Source organism: Salmo salar, chromosome ssa07 (genome assembly GCF_905237065.1).
Source record: "Salmo salar chromosome ssa07, Ssal_v3.1, whole genome shotgun sequence".
Taxonomy (NCBI): Eukaryota; Metazoa; Chordata; class Actinopteri; order Salmoniformes; family Salmonidae; genus Salmo; species Salmo salar.
This window is the reverse complement of record NC_059448.1, coordinates 44,411,703-44,431,547: the sequence shown is the minus strand read 5'-3', so window position 1 is coordinate 44,431,547 and position 19,845 is coordinate 44,411,703. Positions and strand designations below refer to the sequence as shown.

Sequence of the window (19,845 nt, the reverse complement as noted above, 5' to 3'; positions counted from 1 at the left end):
AGCTGAGATGTCAAATATACTGTTTAGGTTTTCTACTGCCAAGTTTACACCAGTATTACAGTGAAACGTCTTGTCCAGGAAGTTGTCTAAAAGGGACTGAATTTTGTTGTTGCCTAATAGTTTATTGGTAGGTTTCCACACTACTTTCCTTCCATCTATAGCATTTCTTAATATTATTCAGTTCCTGTGGCTTTGATGCCTCATGATTGAGTATTGCTCTATTCAAGTAGACTGTGATTTTGCTGTGATCTGATAGGGGAGTCAGTGGGCTGACTGTGAATGCTCTGAGAGACTCTGGGTTGAGGTCAGTGATAAAGTTGTCTACAGTACAACTGCCAAGAGATTAACTATAGGTGTACCTACCATAGGAGCCTAACATTGACTATGTACATACCCAGCGTGCGACAGAGCTGCAGGAGTTGTGACCCGTTTTTGTTGGTCATGTTGTCGTAGTTGTGCCAAGGGGGGCATATATGGGAGGGTATGCTGTCACCTCCAGGTAGGTGTTTGTCCCCCTGTGCTGAGGGTGTCAGGTTCTTGTCCAGTTCTGGCATTTAGGTCGCCAGAGACTAGTACATGTCCCTGGGCCTGGAAATGATTGATTTTCCCCTCCAGGATGGAGAAGTCTTCATTAAATTATGGGGATTCTAGTGGGGGGATATTGGTAGCACACAGGAGGACATTTTTCTCTGTTAGATCATTTCCTTTTGAATTTCTAGCCAAATGTAAAATGTTCCTGATTTTATTAATTTATTAGAGTGTGTTAGATCTGCCCTATACCACATTAGCATACCCCCTGAGTCCCTTCCCTGTTTCACACATGGTAGTTTGGTGGATTGGAATACCATCTCTCTGTAACCTAGAGGGCAACCAGTGGCTCCATCTCCTCTATACCAGGTTTATTGTAGGATGGCAATGTCTGTATTTCTGATAGATGGCAGATTACCTCAGGCCTTGGATATTCCAGGATGAGATAATGAAGGCTTTGTGTTCCATAAAGTGTCCAATGTTGTTAGTTGTGTGGTTTTGCCTCAGACCAGTAAGTGTGAGCAGAGCCTGCTGAGCATCTGGTACATGCTATTGGCTTGGACTAGTGTAAGAGTGGGAGTTGGGCCTGTTTGCCTGATCACAGCCTGGGCGTATGTGTGACTTTCATGTTGAGGCCCTCTTTGCGGGTGTGGGGGGCATGGGGTGGGCAGGAGGGGCATAGGTCTGATCTGAGGGGGCCTAAATGGGGTATGGGCATGTTTGACTTGGGGAGGTGTAGATTGGTTGGGGATGTGGTGGATGTGGCTGGTGGTGTTGTGGTCTGGATGTAGGTCCTCTCGGCGTGGGTCCTCTATGTGTAGGTCCGGGAGGGGGGGGCCCGCAGGTCTGGGAGAGTGTCTCGCTGGTCTGGGCGGGGTGTCTATTGATCTGTTGCTCCTGTGTGAGGTGTTGGGGCTGCGGTTGAGGGCGAAGGTGGGCACTGCTGCCTTGTGTAGGTGGACCTGGTCGTAAAGGCTGTTCAAGTCCAGGGTGGAGTAGTGGGCCAGGTAAACATTTGGTTTTGAGGCAGAGTCATGTAAAAAACGTGCGTTTACCCGCTGCATGGTAGCAGGGTGGAGATAACCACTTGTGCATTCGGGAAAGTCGCTTTTTCAATCACTCTCTTGAGTGCTGTGGCCACCCCCGAAGAGAAGCCAGCAGAACAGCCCACCTCAGACCCTGACCAAAGTCTCGACATTACAGCAGAACAGTCTACCCCTGACCAAAGCCTTGACATTACAGCAGAACAGTCTACCCCTGACCATAGCCTCGACATCACAGCAGAACAGTCTACCCCTGACCATAGCCTCGACATTACAGCAGAACAGTCTACCCCTGACCATAGCCTTGACATCACAGCAGAACAGTCTACCCCTGACCATAGCCTCGACATCACAGCAGAACAGTCTACCCCTGACCATAGCCTCGACACCACAGCAGAACAGTCTACCCCTGACCATAGCCTCGACACCACAGCAGAACAGTCTACCCCTGACCATAGCCTCGACACCACAGCAGAACAGTCTACCCCTGACCATAGCCTCGACACCACAGCAGAACAGTCTACCCCTGACCATAGCCTCGACACCACAGCAGAACAGTCTACCCCTGACCATAGCCTTGACATCACAGCAGAACAGTCTACCCCTGACCATAGCCTCGACATCACAGCAGAACAGTCTACCCCTGACCATAGCCTCGACACCACAGCAGAACAGTCTACCCCTGACCATAGCCTTGACACCACAGCAGAACAGTCTACCCCTGACCATAGCCTCGACATCACAGCAGAACAGTCTACCCCTGACCATAGCCTCGACACCACAGCAGAACAGTCTACCCCTGACCATAGCCTCGACATCACAGCAGAACAGTCTACCCCTGACCATAGCCTCGACATCACAGCAGAACAGTCTACCCCTGACCATAGCCTCGACACCTCAGCAGAACAGTCTACCCCTGACCATAGCCTCGACATCACAGCAGAACAGTCTACCCCTGACCATAGCCTCGACACCACAGCAGAACAGTCTACCCCTGACCATAGCCTCGACACCACAGCAGAACAGACAAATTAAGAACCCCAAGCCCAGTGGATCCCACCCCCTCTGAGCACCCCCCCTGTCAGCCACCCTGAGATCCCTCCTGACAACCCCCCCACACCCACTGAGGACATACACAAGCCACAGATTGTACTTCTTATGGACTCAAACGGGAAATATATACAAGAAAATAAACTGTTTTTTTTCTCTCTCTCTCTGTCTCTCTCTCCCTCCCTCCTAATAGAACAGGGCTCAACATTAGTACGATAAGAGCATCTGCTAAATGACTAAAATGTAAAAAATAAATGTAAAAAAGTAATAAAATGAATGGAAAAATATGTAAATGCAATAGATAGATGATAGATAGAATACTCTATAAGTATTCCTGAGTGGCGCAGCGGTCTACGCCACTGTATCTCAGTGCTAGAGGTGTCACTACAGACCCTGGTTCGATCCCGGGCTGTATCACAACCGGCCGTGATCGGGAGTCCCATAGGTGGCGCACAATTGTCCCACCGTCGTCCGGGTTAGGTGAGGGTTTGGCCGGAGTAGGCCGTCATTGTAAAATAACATTTTGTTCTTAACTGACTTGCCTAGTTAAATAAAGGTTAAATAAGGAGATGATATATGTAGCCTTATATGGTCAGTCAGACTTATACATATAAACGGGTTAGCTGACAATGCGGCTTCAGAAGGCCTTGTGTTTTTGTGGTTCTGGATGGCCAGTTAGCTAGCAACAATGACAAGCAGCTGCCATGTGGGGAATCAAAGGTGCTAGCTTAATCTTGTTCTTGATACCATGTGTTGTTTTGTAATGATGTACACTATATATACAACAGTATATGGACACAAATTAGTGGATTCGGCTATTTCAGTCAAACCTGTTGTGTATAAAATCGAGTGCACAGCCATTCAATCTCCATAGTCAAACATTGGCAGTATAATGGCCGAAGAGCTCAGTGACTAGGATGCCACCTTTCCAATAAGTCAGTTCGTCAAATTTCTGCCCTGCTAGAGCCGCCCCGGCCAACTGTAAGTGCTGTTATTGTGAATTTAAAACGTCTAGGAGCAGCAACGGCTCAGCCGCGAAGAGTGTAGGGCGTAAAAATAGTCTGTCCTGAGTTGCAACACTCACTACAGAGTTACAAACTGCCTCTGGAAGCAACATCAGCACAATAACTGTTCGTCAGGAGCTTCATGAAATGGGTTTCCATGGCTGAGCAGCCGCACACAAGCCTAAGATCTCCATGCACAATGCCAAGCGTCGGCTGGAGTGGTGTAAAGCTCGCCGCCATTGGACTCTGGAGTGATGAATCACACTTCACCATCTGGCAGTTCGACGGACCAATCTGAGTTTGGTGGATCCCAGGAGAACGCTACCTGCCCGAATGCATAGTTCCAACTGTAGAGTTTGGTGGAGGAGGAATAATGGATAATGGTCTGGGGCTGTTTTTCATGGTTCGGCTAGGCCCCTTAGTTCCAGTGAAGGGAAATCTTAAAGCTAAAGCATACAATGACATTCTAGATGATTGTGTGCTTCCAACTTTGTGGCAACAGTTTGGGGAAGGCCCTTTCCTCTTTCAGCATGACAATGCCCCCGTGCACAAAGCGAGGTCCATACAGAAATGGTTTGTTGAGATTGGTGTGGAATAACGTGACTGGCCTGCACAGAGCTCTGACCTCAACCCCATCGAAGACCTTTGGGATGAATTGGAACGCTGACTGCGAGCCAGGCCTAGTCACCCAACATCAGTGCCCGACCTCACTAATGCTCTTGTGGCTGAACGGAAGCAAGTCCCCGCCGTTCCAACATCTAGTGGAAAGCTTTCCCAGAGGAGTGGAGGCTGTTATAGCAGCAAAGGCGGGACCAACTCCATATTAATGCCCATGACTTTGGAATGATATGTTCAGGTGTCCACATACTTTTGGTCATGTAGTGTATTTGAGAGACAATTGCTCATTGTGCAATATTATATATTTTTTCAATAAACATTGGAGATTAAATATAGTTTACATGTTGTCAACAGTCTAAGCCAACCGTCTGTTTTGCCCCATAGTTGCGCATGCGTCCGTTTTGTTACTAAACAACCAACCCGTCTATAGGACTATGAGCTTGTTAGTTTTAATGGGCTGGTGGTAAATAGCAGACACAGAGACGGCCGTTTCTCTGCTATACCTCCCTCACTGTGTCAATCTCTCCATCCCTACGTCCCTAATTTTTCTCCCATTAACTTGTCTTGTTTGTCCAGTCTCCAAACACACACGGCTGTGTTTCCTCACTGACACTCCACTTGCTGTGTTGTGTGTAGCCTCGGTCTCTAGAAGCCCTAATATTAGCCAGGCCCTGGCTTTTTGGGGGCCCTGAGCGAGATTTGGTTGTGGGGGACAAAACATTTTGGCCCCCCTCTTGATAGCAGAGAGAAACATTTACATTTTAAAGTACATTTTCGGCATGGGGAGTAGAGAAAATGTTGCCGTTTTAAAGAAAGCTTTCTGCGTTCCTACACATTTTGCCATGGGGAGTAGAGAAAATGTTGCAGTTTTATAACAAATGTCATACAATTCTACACATTTTGCCATGGGGCAGAGAGCCCTTTCTTAGTCATTGTACAGCTATAATTTCCTGCAATTCTCACCATTTTACCACGGGATGGAGAGAAAATGTGGCAGTTTTAAAGCAAATTTCCTGCACAAACAAATTTTGAAATTGCACCTTGTATATTCTACTATTCTAACTCTCAACAGTAAGATGAGACCCCGACTGAATGTTGCTTAGGTCACTTATACCTGGAGCCCTGATATTAGCCAGAGCAGAGAGAACAGCCCTCTAACCACTTAAACAGCCTTTACAGGCAGGATGAATATTATACACACAGCCACAAATCATCAGGCTCTACAGAGCACCATGAGTAACACAAATACAACCGTATTAGTCTCTCTCTCTCTCTCTCTCTCTCTCTCTCTCTCTCTCTCTCTCTCTCTCTCTCTCTCTCTCTCTCTCTCTCTCTCTCTCTCTCTCTCTCTCTCTCTCTCTCTCTCTCTCTCTCTCTCTCTCTCTCTCTCTCTCTCTCTCTCTCCTCTCTCTCCTCTCTCTCTCTCTCTCTCTCCCCTCTCTCTCTCTCTCTCAAATGAATGTGTTTTCTCGTAAATGACCTGTCCTGTTCATATCCACTTTCATAATGCCCTGACATTTATAAAGTGTGTGTGTCCTGAATGCCAGAGTATAATGAGAATGGATACGACAGTGACAAGGCCATTAGTGAAAGGCAAAGTCACACAAATACACATACAACTGCACATACACAAACACACAGGCTCACAATCTAAAACAGTGGGGGACGATAGAGCCAAGACAATAACCAAACTCTATTTACAAATCCGCATTCGGACCCAAAGTAATTACTTTTAAATTACAAACTGGGGACATTGCAAAAACGGTGCAGCAATTTGGGTCCTGGCCAGAGCTAGTCAGCAGCATGTTTTTCACATGGAAATGAAGCTTTTTTTCCCCATTGTCATTGTCCACTTCAATCTCTGCCTCCTGTTTAGGGCTTTATGTGTGTGTGAAAAAGCAGAGGATATTGGGAAAGTTAACTGGGCCATGGTACAGAAGGTTATAATAGTATAAATAGGGAACACTGATTAAGAGCAACATGGGGGGTCATAAACACACACCGCATGACACAGACATCATAGACATGCATACAAGCACAGACACATGCACACTGTCAGGGTCACAGCACATCAACATGGATGGCTACCATTATCATCATCCATAATGAGAGAGTCACTAAGGTGACTGTCAATCACTGTCTTTAATACACTGTGTCATTACCAGATCTCTCACACACACACACACACACACACGCACACATGCATACACACACGCACACACACGGACACATGCATACACACACGCACACACACGCGCACACACACACACACACACACACGCGCACACACACACACACACACACACACACACACACACACACACACACACACACACACACACGTCTGACCTTGGCCCTGTAATTCTCCTGCAATCACATCCCTGTCATCTCCTACTGTCAAAAACCCTACAAACTGCAAGGACACCACAACCCACACAGACACACTCCCAATGGAGAGGTCATAGGGTCACTGATGGGGGTCCTGTCTAAATGTGGGCGTCTATAATGCTGCCTGTCTCATCTCTTCTCTTTCTGAGGAGTGTGACATCCTTAACAGAGCCAGTCAGGCTGGTCAGTGTGATCTGGGGTCCTTGCTTATGTTACCTTGTCTGTTTTGACACTTTTTTTCCAAAAGCTTTTATGTTATTTCTTTTTCTGGGAAGAATGACTGCTGTGACTGAGAGAGTTTTGAAAGTGACTTTTCTTCTTTGTCCTACTTTGACATATTTGGCCAAAGGATGACGAGCATGTGACAGCATCCGACAGATTCTATCATACAGAGATGGAGAGAGAGAGAGAGAGAGAAAGAGAGATGGAGAGAGAGAGAGACAGAGAGAAAGAGAGATGGAGAGAGAGAGAGACGGAGAGAGGAAATTGAAGAGAAAGGGCGAGGGTACAGTACCTCCATAGTCTGAGACTGGTGCATGGCTTTGATTGCATTCTGTGCCATAGCCCTGGTAGAAAACGTGACAAACGCACATCCTGTAGGGACGGAGGGAGGGAGGGAGGGAGGGATGGAGAGATGGTGGGAGGGAGGGAGGCCGGGAGGAGGGAGGGGACAATGGGATAGAGGGAGAGGAGAAGGAACGGGAGGAGGAAGAGGAGGAGACAAGAAAAAACAAAACAAGACAAAAGGGTTGGACACGTCGTTGTTATAAACCCAAAACAGAGATTGTACAGAGAACTAAACAAGCAGACAACAGTGTTTTCAGGTTGCTAAGGAACAACAGCCAAAGAGCACAGCTAGCGCCATGACGACCACACCCAACCCCATCCACAATAGGCCAGCTCCAATCAGAATCAATCAGAGTGTTTGATTGGCAGGGTGTGGTGCGCCAATGGGGATGGCTGTTGATGACTTGAGCATTGAGATGAGGTGGGGTGGTTGAAGCTCTCTCCCTCCCTCTTCCCCAGTCTCTCTCTCTCTCTCTCTCTCTCTCTCTCTCTGCCCAGCTCTCTCTCTCTCTTTCTCTCTCTGCCCAGCTCTCTCTCTCTTGCTCCTACACAGAAATCACTGGTTGTACAAGTATCCTCCCAGTCTTCTAGAGAATGGAAATCTGTCCAATTTGCATTAAAACGATATGAACTCATTAGGCCTGCATTGTGTATCTGATTGGATGCCCCCTCTCTCCCCCTCCCCTCCTTCTCTCTTGCTGTCCTATTCTGGGACATGAACAAACAAGAGAGAGAGGGGAGGGAGGTGGGGGGGGTGGGGGGACTGACAAACCGTCTCTAGGGTTCTATGAAGAATGCGTTCTGAAAAGACATCACAGAAAATCACACAAATTGAGCAAATCTTGGGGGAGGGAGGGAGGGAGGGAGAGTGCGTGTGGCGGGCAGAATGATGCACATTCTTTGGGAACTCTTAACTATTTGGCGCTTTGGAGTTTGATCAGTGGGATTGTAATTGTTGGGTAAGAGTCTAGTATTAAATGAAATGGTATTACCCTTAACGTTGGCTTCCCTCTGGCTGAGGCCTGTTGGTTGGGGAGTGATCAGAGAGAGGCAGTGTCAATATACTGGAGGAGAGCTTCAACACCCCCACCCCCCAAGCTAACACGCTAACACACACTGAGCCATGCTAGCACTAGTAGCACAGCCATCCCCAGACCCACTCCACACACTTTGTAGCTAGCTGACTGCATAGGATACAGTTAGCTAGCTAGCAGACAGGTCATCTAGTCAGAACTGTGTGCATGGGGTGGGGGTGGACGGATGGAAAGAGAGATAGAAAGAGAGAGAGTACGAGTGAGTGAATGGGTGTGTGTGTGTGTGTGTGTGTGTGTGTGTGTGAGAGAGGACGGAGGGGAGGAAGACTAGAGTGAGAAAGGGAATGAAGGAGAGAACAGATGAGTGGCTGTGATTCATCCTCTACCTTTATGATTGTCTTGTCCTCTGTGATAGAACGGGGTTGAGGGTTAGGGATAGTCTAGACTATTCATTATGGGCCTGCCTAACGGTACCAATAAAACCTAACTAGGTCTGTGCTGTAGCAAGATGCGGCAGATGAAGTTGCCTTGGGGTTAAAGTTTGAGAAGACTCTTACTGTCCAGGGGCTTGCTCTATCTGGCAGCAGTTGAGAAAGGCCAAGGTCGGTCATCTTTGAGCAAGTTTCAGAAACTAATATGGGGTAATTCTAGATGGGCCAAAATCTTAAAAATAGCTTGAAAGTACATGACCCAGATGTTATGCTACAGAGAGAATCCACCGGTTAAGGTGACCTGCTAGACTGGGTCTTTTAAAGCCGTCTACTCTCAGTCTTTCACCAACTCTCATTAAAAGGCAGTTCCTGTGGATTCTCCATTGAAATACTGTTTACTGGCCGTTATACCACAGAACCAATGAGGCATTTTACAATAGAAGACAGGCATTCTATCGCTTTGCTCCACCAAAATGTGTTGGTTAGTTTCCGAGCCCTTTCCTTCGTTCGATACCCAAAATAAACCCCTCTGTTGAACTGAACCATAGATGTATTAAGGTCAGTGCTAAAAATGACCTGATAAAAGCTTCTCTTTCCATTCCAGTATGTTTTTTATCATCCAGTGAAGAAGATGGGATTTAGCCACCTAGCCGACGCTATAAATATCTAGCAGGCCACATTCTGTCGTCAGGCAACGGGCTCCGATAGGAGAGGAGAAAGGGAACAGTCCTTTCATGAATGTAGGGTAGCTCCCCAGGCCCAGCCGTGGATCCACCAGTGGTGTGATCCATATTTTATTAATAGTGGGTGGCGGAACAGAACAGGCTTCTGATTGATATTGTGGTTTAATAGCAGCGCCGTGTTAGCGCAGAGCCAGGTGGGACAGGCAGACCCACTTGAAGGCCTATTTATCTGCAGCCTCACTTTGCTTCATGTATTTACAGCTCCGGACCAGGCTGGACTAAGACTGCTCTGACAGGCTGTTAGGAAGCCTGGGGATTGTGGAGGTTATGTTGCATTAAAGGGGGACAGACTGAGATTCTAATATTCATGAGGACAACAGACACATGCTTGGGGGAGTGAGGAAGAGATGTAACATAGGATGATCATGTGTAATAGAATTCTGGGATAGTGGAGAACAGAGAGAGAGAGAGATGAAGAGGATGATGGGACAGTGGAGGACAGAGAGAGGAGGATGAAGGGACAGTGGAGGACTGAGAGAGAGAAGGATGAAGGGACAGTGGAGGAGAGAGAGAGGAGGACGAAGGGACAGTGGAGGAGAGAGAGAGGAGGACGAAGGGACAGTGGAGGACAGAGAGAGAGGAGGGTGAAGGGACAGAGAGAGAGGAGGACGAAGGGACAGTGGAGGACAGAGAGAGAGGAGGATGAAGGGACAGGAGGACAGAGAGAGAGGAGGATGAAGGGATAGGAGGATTGAGAGAGAGGAGGATGAAGGGACAGGAGGATTGAGAGAGAGGAGGATGAAGGGACAGGAGAATTGAGAGAGAGGAGGATGAAGGGACAGGAGGACAGAGAGAGGAGGATGAAGGGAAAGGAGGACTGAGAGAGAGGAGGATGAAGGGACAGGAGGAGAGAGAGAGAGGAGGATGAAGGGACAGGAGGACTGAGAGAGAGGAGGATGAAAGGACAGGAGGACGAGAGAGAGGAGGATGAAGGGACAGGAGGACTGAGAGAGAGGAGGATGAAGGGACAGGAGGACGAGAGAGAGGAGGATGAAGGGACAGGAGGACTGAGAGAGAGGAGGATGAAGGGACAGGAGGACTGAGAGAGAGGAGGATGACGGGACAGGAGGACAGAGAGAGGAGGATGAAGGGACAGGAGGACTGAGAGAGAGGAGGATGAAGGGACAGGAGGACTGAGAGAGAGGAGGATGAAGGGACAGGAGGACTGAGAGAGAGGAGGATGAAGGGACAGGAGGACTGAGAGAGAGGAGGATGAAGGGACAGGAGGACTGAGAGAGAGGAGGATGAAGGGACAGGAGGACTGAGAGAGAGGAGGATGAAGGGACAGGAGGACTGAGAGAGAGGAGGATGAAGGGACAGGAGGACTGAGAGAGAGGAGGATGACGGGACAGGAGGACTGAGAGAGAGGAGGATGAAGGGACAGGAGGACTGAGAGGGAGGAGGATGACGGGACAGGAGGACAGAGAGAGGAGGATGAAGGGACAGGAGGACTGAGAGAGAGGAGGATGACGGGAGAGGAGGACAGAGAGAGGAGGATGAAGGGACAGGAGGACTGAGAGAGAGGAGGATGAAGGGACAGGAGGACAGAGAGAGGAGGATGAAGGGACAGGAGGACTGAGAGAGAGGAGGATGAAGGGACAGGAGGACTGAGAGAGAGGAGGATGAAGGGACAGGAGGACAGAGAGAGGAGGATTGAGAGAGAGGAGGATGAAGGGACAGGAGGACTGAGAGAGAGGAGGATGAAGGGACAGGAGGACAGAGAGAGGAGGATGAAGGGACAGGAGGACTGAGAGAGAGGAGGATGAAGGGACAGGAGGACTGAGAGAGAGGAGGATGAAGGGACAGGAGGACAGAGAGAGGAGGATGAAGGGACAGGAGGACTGAGAGAGAGGAGGATGAAGGGACAGGAGGACAGAGAGAGGAGGATGAAGGGACAGGAGGACTGAGTGTGTGTGTGACAGTAGAGTATTAGAGACCGCTAGAGGAACCTTGAGGAGAGAAGAAGAAGAGACCTTCAGATAATGAGAGACGGTCAACAGTAACAGTAAGAACAATGGTAACATCCACAGAAAAACACACAACAACCGACACATCCACATAAACCTGTGTGACGATGACATTGACAGCCTCGTGTGATGCCGGGCAGGACCCCGCCCCATCTCCTCAGCACATAGAGACCACAGAGGGAGGGGGACGGGGGAGAAGAGGCAGGAGGATTGGAGGGGGTGAGGGGGGAAGGGGGGAAGGGAGACAGGGGGAGGGAAGGGAAGAAGGTAAAGAAAGGGGGGGGGGTTGTTCCCTGTTCCAATGAAGAGGAGATTGACTAAGGGGGACAGTGCACTGCTGATTGCATAGTAGCTCTATGGTTGGCCAATAGCGAGGGAGAAGATATATTCTCCTTCTGCCTAGAGGAGAACTGTAAGGGGAGGAATAAGGAGCTCAGAACTGAATAGGGGGTGGATATAAAGAGGTGGGAGGGGTGAAAAGGATGGTGGGTAAGGGAGGAGGGGGTCAGGGGTCAGGGTGAGTGTGTATATGGACGGAGCCCAAGAAACACACACCTCTGCTGAGTCCGTCGGGCCCTCGCAGGATCCGGCACTCCTCGATCTGTCCGAACGCGGAGAACATGACTCGGATGTCGTTCTCATTGCACTTCTTCGACACCATGCCGATGAACAGTTTCCTGTCCTCCACCGCTGCAGGGGAAGAGAGGAAGACATTCAAATGGGTGAGAAACAGAAAAAAAGGAGAAGAAAGAGAAGAAAGAGAGAGACCGAGAAAGTCTCACCATTTCATCTGCAGACTGTGATCAATGTCTCATTACCACTTCAACACCAAGTCTCTGTGCGACTCTCTCTCTCTCTCCCTCTATTCGTTTCTCTCTCCCTCTATTCGTTTCTCTCTCCCTCTATTCGTTTCTCTCTCTCTCTATTCGTTTCTCTCTCTCTATCTCCTCCTCTCCCATCTCTCCGGGTTTCTTTTTGTCTGCCTGCCCCTCCTCCTGTTTAATCCCTTTCTCTCTGACCCAATCGCTCCATTTATCTTGCAATACCTCGGCCTGTGTAACTGTGTGTGTGTGTGTGTGTGTGTGTGTGTGTGTGTGTGTGTGTGTGAGAGAGAGAGACAGAGATTCTTCCTGTTTCTTGTCTCTGTGTGTGTATGACCGTGGGAAAGAGACAAGAGAGAGACTGTGTGTGTGTTGCTCACCATTCAGAGTAATGCTAATCCAATTCATTTTTAATGAGGAAACTGTCAGCTCTTACCGGGAGGCGAAAGAGATAAGCGGTCTGTTGCACTCTGGGAAATCAATAGAGCACTTGTTTATTTTGCTGTTTGAATTGTTTGTGCGTTTAAAAAAATAACACCGGGACACGCAGTGAAGATAAGTGTTGTTTCAAAGGCTTCCAACTCGTCTGTATATGTTCGCTCATTATCAGCACTGTAATGAATTAACTGGGAGTGGATATGGAGAAACAGCAGAGATATCCTTAACAGTGACTAAATATCTGTTAGCCGACCTGAGTCAGAGTTAGTGACGTATTGGGAAGCAGAGAAGCAGCGTTTTACTGATTCCAGATCAGATTTCAAGAAAGAAAGAAAGCGGAAGGCGAAGACGGGCTATCGATACAGCAGTGCGGCGAAGACAAACGCCGCGCGCTCGCGCAGACACCTCTCGATTGACTAAAGCAACAAACAGCTTAACGACGATTCATTATGGTTACAGCAACTCCAATAAAGGTTTACGGAAAGTACTATCATTAAAAAGACGGATACATTTCATATGGACGTACTTTACTATCTTCCATTACAGTAGACGACTGCAGCTACATTACCTAGACGGATATATCTTACCAAGTCCTATTTCATAACCTCACAGAAGATGTCTGGAGCGGTAAAGCATTATTAAGGTCTGATCATGACTGATATGGATGGATCTATATGTTTCCAGTGCATTGTATTTCCTTAGTGGGCCGAGTATAGAAGATGCTGCTGCGAGCTGCTTTATGAAGCTTTAAGTGATGCCTGTGTGCTGTCAGGGGCTTTATGACACCACTCTGTCTCTCTCTGGGTGGAGCTCAGCCATCCGTCTGGATGTGTCCCAATGTTATTACCCTCTATCCTTCTATACTTTCGGTGGTCCAGTGGATGAGGAAAAGAGGCTATTCATTAGTATTGGGACGTGGCCTCTGTCTGGCTTCTCTCAGATGCAGTAAAGCGTTATGGCTGGATAAATGGGTTTATAACCGCATCTGTAATAGAGCCAGTTGTCTGTGTTTGTGTGTGTGTGTGTGTGTGTGTGTGTGTGTGTGTGTGTGTGTGTGTGTGTGTGTGTGTGTGTGTGAGAGAGAGAGACGCAGAGAGAAAGGCTGGTTCACTGTGGGGCCAAAACAGTTAAACTCTCCCTGACCCCCTCCCAGAACACTTTAATAATTCATACAGCTCTCGTTCTCTCTCTGAAACAGGATCACTGAGCCACAGAAAAACACACACACACACACACACACACACACACACACACACACAATACTCAACCCAGTGTGTGTGATCACTCACCGTTTGATTTCTCACTGTCTGCAGGCTTCATCTGAATGGGATGGTGCATCTGGAAAAAACAGGACAAACCCACCTTTACAATACTATACCGACACACACACACCTAGTGAGGACTGCACACACTCAGAGATCACACACACACTTCAGTCACAACACACACACACTGACTGGTCACAGCACACCGACACACTACAAACTGGCCACTGAAAGTCACAACAGATCACACACTAAAGAGAAACTCTGAAGTGGTGTAGGAAACACACACACACTGTGACAGACGTCATCCAGGTGTGTCCCTCATTCCCTTGTTGCAGGTTTAGAGGATGAATGGAGCTGATTGATTGAGGAGTCTTTTTTTTAAAGTGAAAACATGCAAACACTTCACAGACAAGATGGCTGCCACATCTCTCTCTCTCTCTCTCTCTCTCTCTCTCTCTCTCTCTCTCTCTCTCTCTCTCTCTCTCTCTCTCTCTCTCTCTCTCTCTCTCTCTCTCTCTCTCTCTCTCTCTCTCTCTCTCTCTCTCTCTCTCTCTCTCTCTCTCTCTCTCTCTCTCTCTCTCTCTCTCTCTCTCTCTCTCTCTCTCTCTCTCTCTCTCTCTCTCTCTCTCTCTCTCTCTCTCTCTCTCTCTCTCTGGGAAACATGCTTACATTGCCAAAGCAAGTGAAAAATATACAGAAAACATTAAACTCACAAAAGTTCCAAAAGAATAAAGACATTTCAAATGTCATAATATGTCTATATACAATCTCTCTTTCTCTCTCTCTCTCCCTCCTTCCTTTATGAGAGATGATGTGCTTGTTTGATCTGCAGAGAGACCAATGACAGTAATTCTCTAAATCTAGCCCAGTATCAATCACACTGACTCTGCCTCTGCTCACACACACACACACACAGAGAAGAGATCCATCTTCTGGGCTCTCACCAGCTGTGGTGTGTGTGTGTGTGTCTTTGTCTGTACCTTGTCTTACCCATAATGCCCCTGGCTAAGCCTGAACAGTCACTGTGTGGCAGGGCGCTTTGATCCTCTAGCTGTCTCTATCGGTCTCTATCTGTCCGTCTCTCTCCATCTGTCCGTCTCTCTCCATCTGTCCGTCTCTCTCCATCTGTCCGTCTCTCTCCATCTGTCCGTCTCTCTCCGTCTGTCCGTCTCTCTCCATCTGTCCGTCTCTCTCCATCTGTCCTTCTCTCTCTATCGGTCTCTCTCCATCTGTCCGTCTCTCTCTATCGGTCTCTCTCCATCTGTCCGTCTCTCTCTCTCTATCGGTCTATCGGCCCCGTGAGTGAGTGAGTGAGTGAGTGAGTGAGTGAGTGAGTGAGTGAGGATTTTGAAAGGGACTGAATAATGTTGGTCCCCACAAGGTGAGTTGTACAAGACTGTGTGTGTGTGAGTCACTGGCTTACTGTTGCTCTTCCATGCCGTCCCTAGGAGGGGTGCGTCACTTGAGTGGGATGAGTCACTGACATGATCTTCCTGTCTGGGTTGGCGCCCACCCTTGGGTTGTGCCGTGGCGGAGATCTTTGTGGGCTATACTCGGCCTTGTCTCAGGATGGTAAGTTGGTGGTTGAAGATATCCCTCTAGTGGTGTGGGGGCTGTGCTTTGGCAAAGTGGGTGGGGTTATATCATGCCTGTTTGGCCCTGTCCGGGGGTATCGTCGGATGGGGCCACAGTGTCTCCTGACCCCTCCTGTCTCAGCCTCCAGTATTTATGCTGCAGTTGTTTATGTGTCGGGGGGGTCACTGTTATAACTGAAGTATTTCTCCTGTCTTATCCGGTGTCCTGTGTGAGTTTAAGTATGCTCTCTCTAATTCTCTCTCTCTCTTTCTTTCTCTCTCTCGGAGGACCTGAGCCCTAGGACCATGCCTCAGGACTACCTGGCCTGATGACTCCTTGCTGTCCCCAGTCCACCTGGCCATGCTGCTGCTCCAGTTTCAACTGTTCTGCCTGCGGCTATGGAACCCTGACCTGTTCACCAGACGTGCTACCTGTCCCAGACCTGCTGGGTTTCTGTACAGCACTTTGAGATATCAGCTGATGTACGAAGGGCTATATAAATAAATTTGATTTGATTTGATTTCAACTCTCTAGAGACAGCAGGAGCGGTAGACATACTCTGAATGATCAGCTATGAAAAGCCAACTGACATTTACTCCTGAGGTGCTGAGCTGTTGCACCCTCTACAACCACGGTGATTATTATTATTTGACCCTGTTGGTCATCTATGAACATTTGAACATCTTGGCCATGTACTGTTATAATCTCCACCCGGCCCAGCCAGAAGAGGACTGGCCACCCCTCATAGCCTGGTTCCTCTCCAGGTTTCTTCCTAGGTTCTGGCCTTTCTAGGGAGTTTTTCCTAGCCACTGTGCTTCTACACCTGCATTGCTTGCTGTTTGGGGTTTTAGGCTGGGTTTCTGTACAGCACTTTGAGATATCAGCTGATGTAAGAAGGGCTTTATAAATACATTTGATTTGTTAGTGTGAGAGAGTGCCAGTGGATCATATGTTGGAGGGCTATAGTACAGAAATAACTGCATCCTCAGGCTACAGGCGCTGGCTAGCGGCTATCCCAGCCTCTACCTCTCATACTCTCTCAGAAGGTTCGGTCTAGATGCCATCCTTCTTCTCCCAGATCTGTCTACCCAGAAGGCCTTGCAGGCTTCAGACCCGGGGTGTGATGCGTTCATGCAGCTCCACCACTACCCCACAATTCCACACGGCTGGTTCTTCACTGAGAGCCCTGGAGCTACCTACTGCAGTCACTCTTCATCCAATCACCATGACACCCCAGGCCTCCCCCTGACTTGTTTCCTCCTTTCTCAGTAACCAAACATCTAAACCCGTGTCATTGTGAATGAGGCCTACACTGGTGACATTTCCCTCTGGTATGGTAGTTGGTAACATCTTGGAAACATCTCCTCTTTCCCCTCTTTCTGATTTCCAGTCGGCTAGTCGGGGCATGCCATGCAGTGCCCGTTCTGCGCCAGCTCTTCTGGCGGCGACGTCGAGGTGTCTATCCGTCAGAGTAGCTGATGACATGGAGGTAAACATTACCTCTCCAGCAGGGTATTATCCCCTTATCACTACCATACTGTTTCCTACCCAACTTACGCTATGCAACACTACTCTGTCTTCTAGTACAGTTGCCCTCTAAACATTTCCTTCCAGGACACAACGTGCCAGAAACCTAATACCCCTCAGCATTTAACGTTCACCCTCTCACCTACAGCATGTACCCCATTCCTCAAACCCCTCTGACCCCTTGGCCCACGAGGAATGCCCCTGGGCTTTAAAGGTCAGAGTTCAACTTGTCCGGCTGCCACAAAGTGTGTGTGTCTACAGTAAGTGTGTGAGTGTGTGTCTGTGTGTAGAGAAACCCCCACTGAGTCCTGCATGCTGCCAGCAGCAGTGTAGCCTTTGCCAGCAGTCAGCACCTCGATAGCACTTTCACCTGACTAGTGTGTGAGCCAATAGAAAAGCTCTCAGCTACTGTACCGTACATCCTGGTATCATACACACCACGTTTCCTCAGCAACACACACACACTTAACTGTACATATCTCATACTAGCAACGCTACACATTGTGGCCACTCTTCTGTCTAGTTTCTACCTATCCCTTTCTCTCTCTCTTTTTCTATCCCTCGTTCCCTCAGCCTACTTATCCCTCTCTCCTCTGTGGGGTGGAGGTAGAGGCAGTGACACAGAGACAGACAGATGGTCCTCATAGTGGGGAGTCAATAACTGTGGTCACACACACACACACACACACACACACACACACACACACACACAGACTCTTTCAACATGATTTTTACAGACAAAAATACATTCTGTGCCCATCTGCATTCCGGCCATTTCCATTCCCTACACACTCACGACAAGCATTAATACAACTAGACATCTATAATTCACCCTAACACACAATTATCTCTGCCTTCTATGTTCCCTCTCGTCGCCACTACCTCTCACACAGTTACCCCACATTATCCCCACTTATTTCCCTTAGTAAACAATTAACCCCAAGTCTGGGTGCTGAGTGGCTGGGGGATTGCTGCATTAGCTATGTGGCGTAGCTCGCTAAGGTCCTAGTGCTAAGTACTCACAGTATTTAACATAGTTAGCCTTCATTACACAGCTCTCTCCTCCTCTCCTCTCTCAAACCAGCCTGCTGAGGAGAGGAAGTTCATTTGAAACAAGCAATTCATATTTATTGTTTTGTTAAATAAGTGTACACACACTGAGACGGGCGGGAGTCTGGCGGGCGGGAGTCTGGCGGGCGGGAGGCTGGCGGGCGGGAGGCTGGCGTAATGTCGATGGGGATTACGTTCTCCAGACCCTGTTTGCCATAGCATTTGGGCTTCACTCTGGCAATTACAGTCCTTAATTAAATTGATTTCTATAATGAGTGTCTGTAATGACACAGAGCTGTGTGTATAAGTGCGTGCGTGTGTGTGAGTGTGTGTGACATTAGCAATGAGGGATGGGTAACTTGCTGTGTACTTAGTCTAGTGGTTAGTATAATGTGTGTATTGAGTGGGATTAAAAGATGAGACACACACAAACACACACACACACACACACACACTTTGCTCTTCCTTCCTCAGAATAGTCAGCTGTTTGTCAGAGCTCGAGACCACTCTGAAATGTCAGCTAAGCCAAGCGGTGCCAGTGTGAGGTATAACCTTTCAGTTCGTAGCACTGTTGCTGCCAGTCTCCGGGGATACATTAGTGACTGATGGTACAGACCTACGACGTCACGTTTAATATCCTATACCGCGGTTCAGCTGTTTCAAACCACCGGGCCACGCAAACATTTCCAAGGTTACTCACTGTTCATAGCACATCGGGCTTCATTATGACATATCCTCTGGTACCACATGCAGCGGCAAGAACTGTCATATTTTTACACAAAATAACTCCAGGGTATGCGTCCAAAATGGCACCCTATTCCCTATAGTTCCTGGTCAAAAGTAGTGCACTATATAGGGGACAGGGTGTCAATTAGGACGCACCCTAGCTATCAGTCCAGGGAGGGTTACCTCATCCCTTTTTCCAGAGACGGTGCCAGACTCCGCTCTCTGCTGTTCCATAAGTGGCGTTGTGAAAGCCTTTGGTGATAGAGCAGGGATACGTGAAACGTGTCAACACATGAACAAACAACACAGACAGGACCCAATGTGATGGGAGATGCCATTCCTACTTTAACTTCAACACGCATTGACACCCTCTCTGACTGTTGTGATTTCCTCCTGTCCACACCTCCCCACCCTCAGCATCTCCTAACTCACAGTCCTGTATTTTTCCTGATTAGTATTGTGACTACTGGTGTGTCTGTGTGTGTGTCTGTGTGTGTGTGTGTGTCTGTGTGGGTGGGTGGGTTCATTTATTTGGCCTTTCCAATTGATGGGCCATTCCTTGCAGGAAGAGTCTGTACTCATGTGACATTGAAGTATAATAATTACCTCACCATCTGAAAGGCTGACATGGTTGGGACCTGAGTGTGTGTGTCAAAGTGTGTGTGTGTGTGTCAAAGTGTGTGTGTGTCAAAGTGTGTGTGTGTGTGTGTCAAAGTGTGTGTGTGTCAAAGTGTGTGTGTGTGTGTGTGTGTCAAAGTGTGTGTGTGTCAAAGTGTGTGTGTGTGTGTGTGTGTCAAAGTGTGTGTGTGTGTGTGTGTGTGTGTCAAAGTGTGTGTGTGTGTGTGTGTGTGTGTGTCAAAGTGTGTGAGTGTGTCAAAGTGTGTGTGTGTGCATGTCAAAGTGTGTGTGTGTGTCAAATGTGTGTGTGTGTGTGTGTGTGTGTCAAAGTGTGTGAGTGTGTCAAAGTGTGTGCAAAGTGTGTGCGTGTCAAAGTGTGTGAGTGTGTCAAAGTGTGTGTGTGTGTGTACAAGTGTGTGTGTGAGTCAAAGTGTGTGAGTGTGTCAAAG

General features: G+C 48.2%; 1 protein-coding gene across 27 annotated transcripts in view; it reads right to left on the bottom strand.

The window, feature by feature from the left end:
* Positions 1-19,845, bottom strand: part of LOC106609337 (CUGBP Elav-like family member 2) — a 189,266-nt gene that overhangs the window by 25,873 nt on the left and 143,548 nt on the right. For 21 of the 27 annotated variants that reach the window (XM_045722032.1, XM_045722028.1, XM_045722030.1 and 18 more), the window contains 4 exons: positions 13,922-13,970; positions 11,929-12,063; positions 8,191-8,220; positions 7,146-7,225 (listed from right to left, as the gene is read on the bottom strand). In XM_045722032.1, the coding sequence (XP_045577988.1) occupies positions 7,146-7,225; positions 8,191-8,220; positions 11,929-12,063; positions 13,922-13,970 (294 nt within the window). The remainder of the gene's footprint in view (positions 1-7,145; positions 7,226-8,190; positions 8,221-11,928; positions 12,064-13,921; positions 13,971-19,845) is intronic. The other 6 variants (XM_045722031.1, XM_045722029.1, XM_014208064.2 and 3 more) reach the window with 1 other exon arrangement.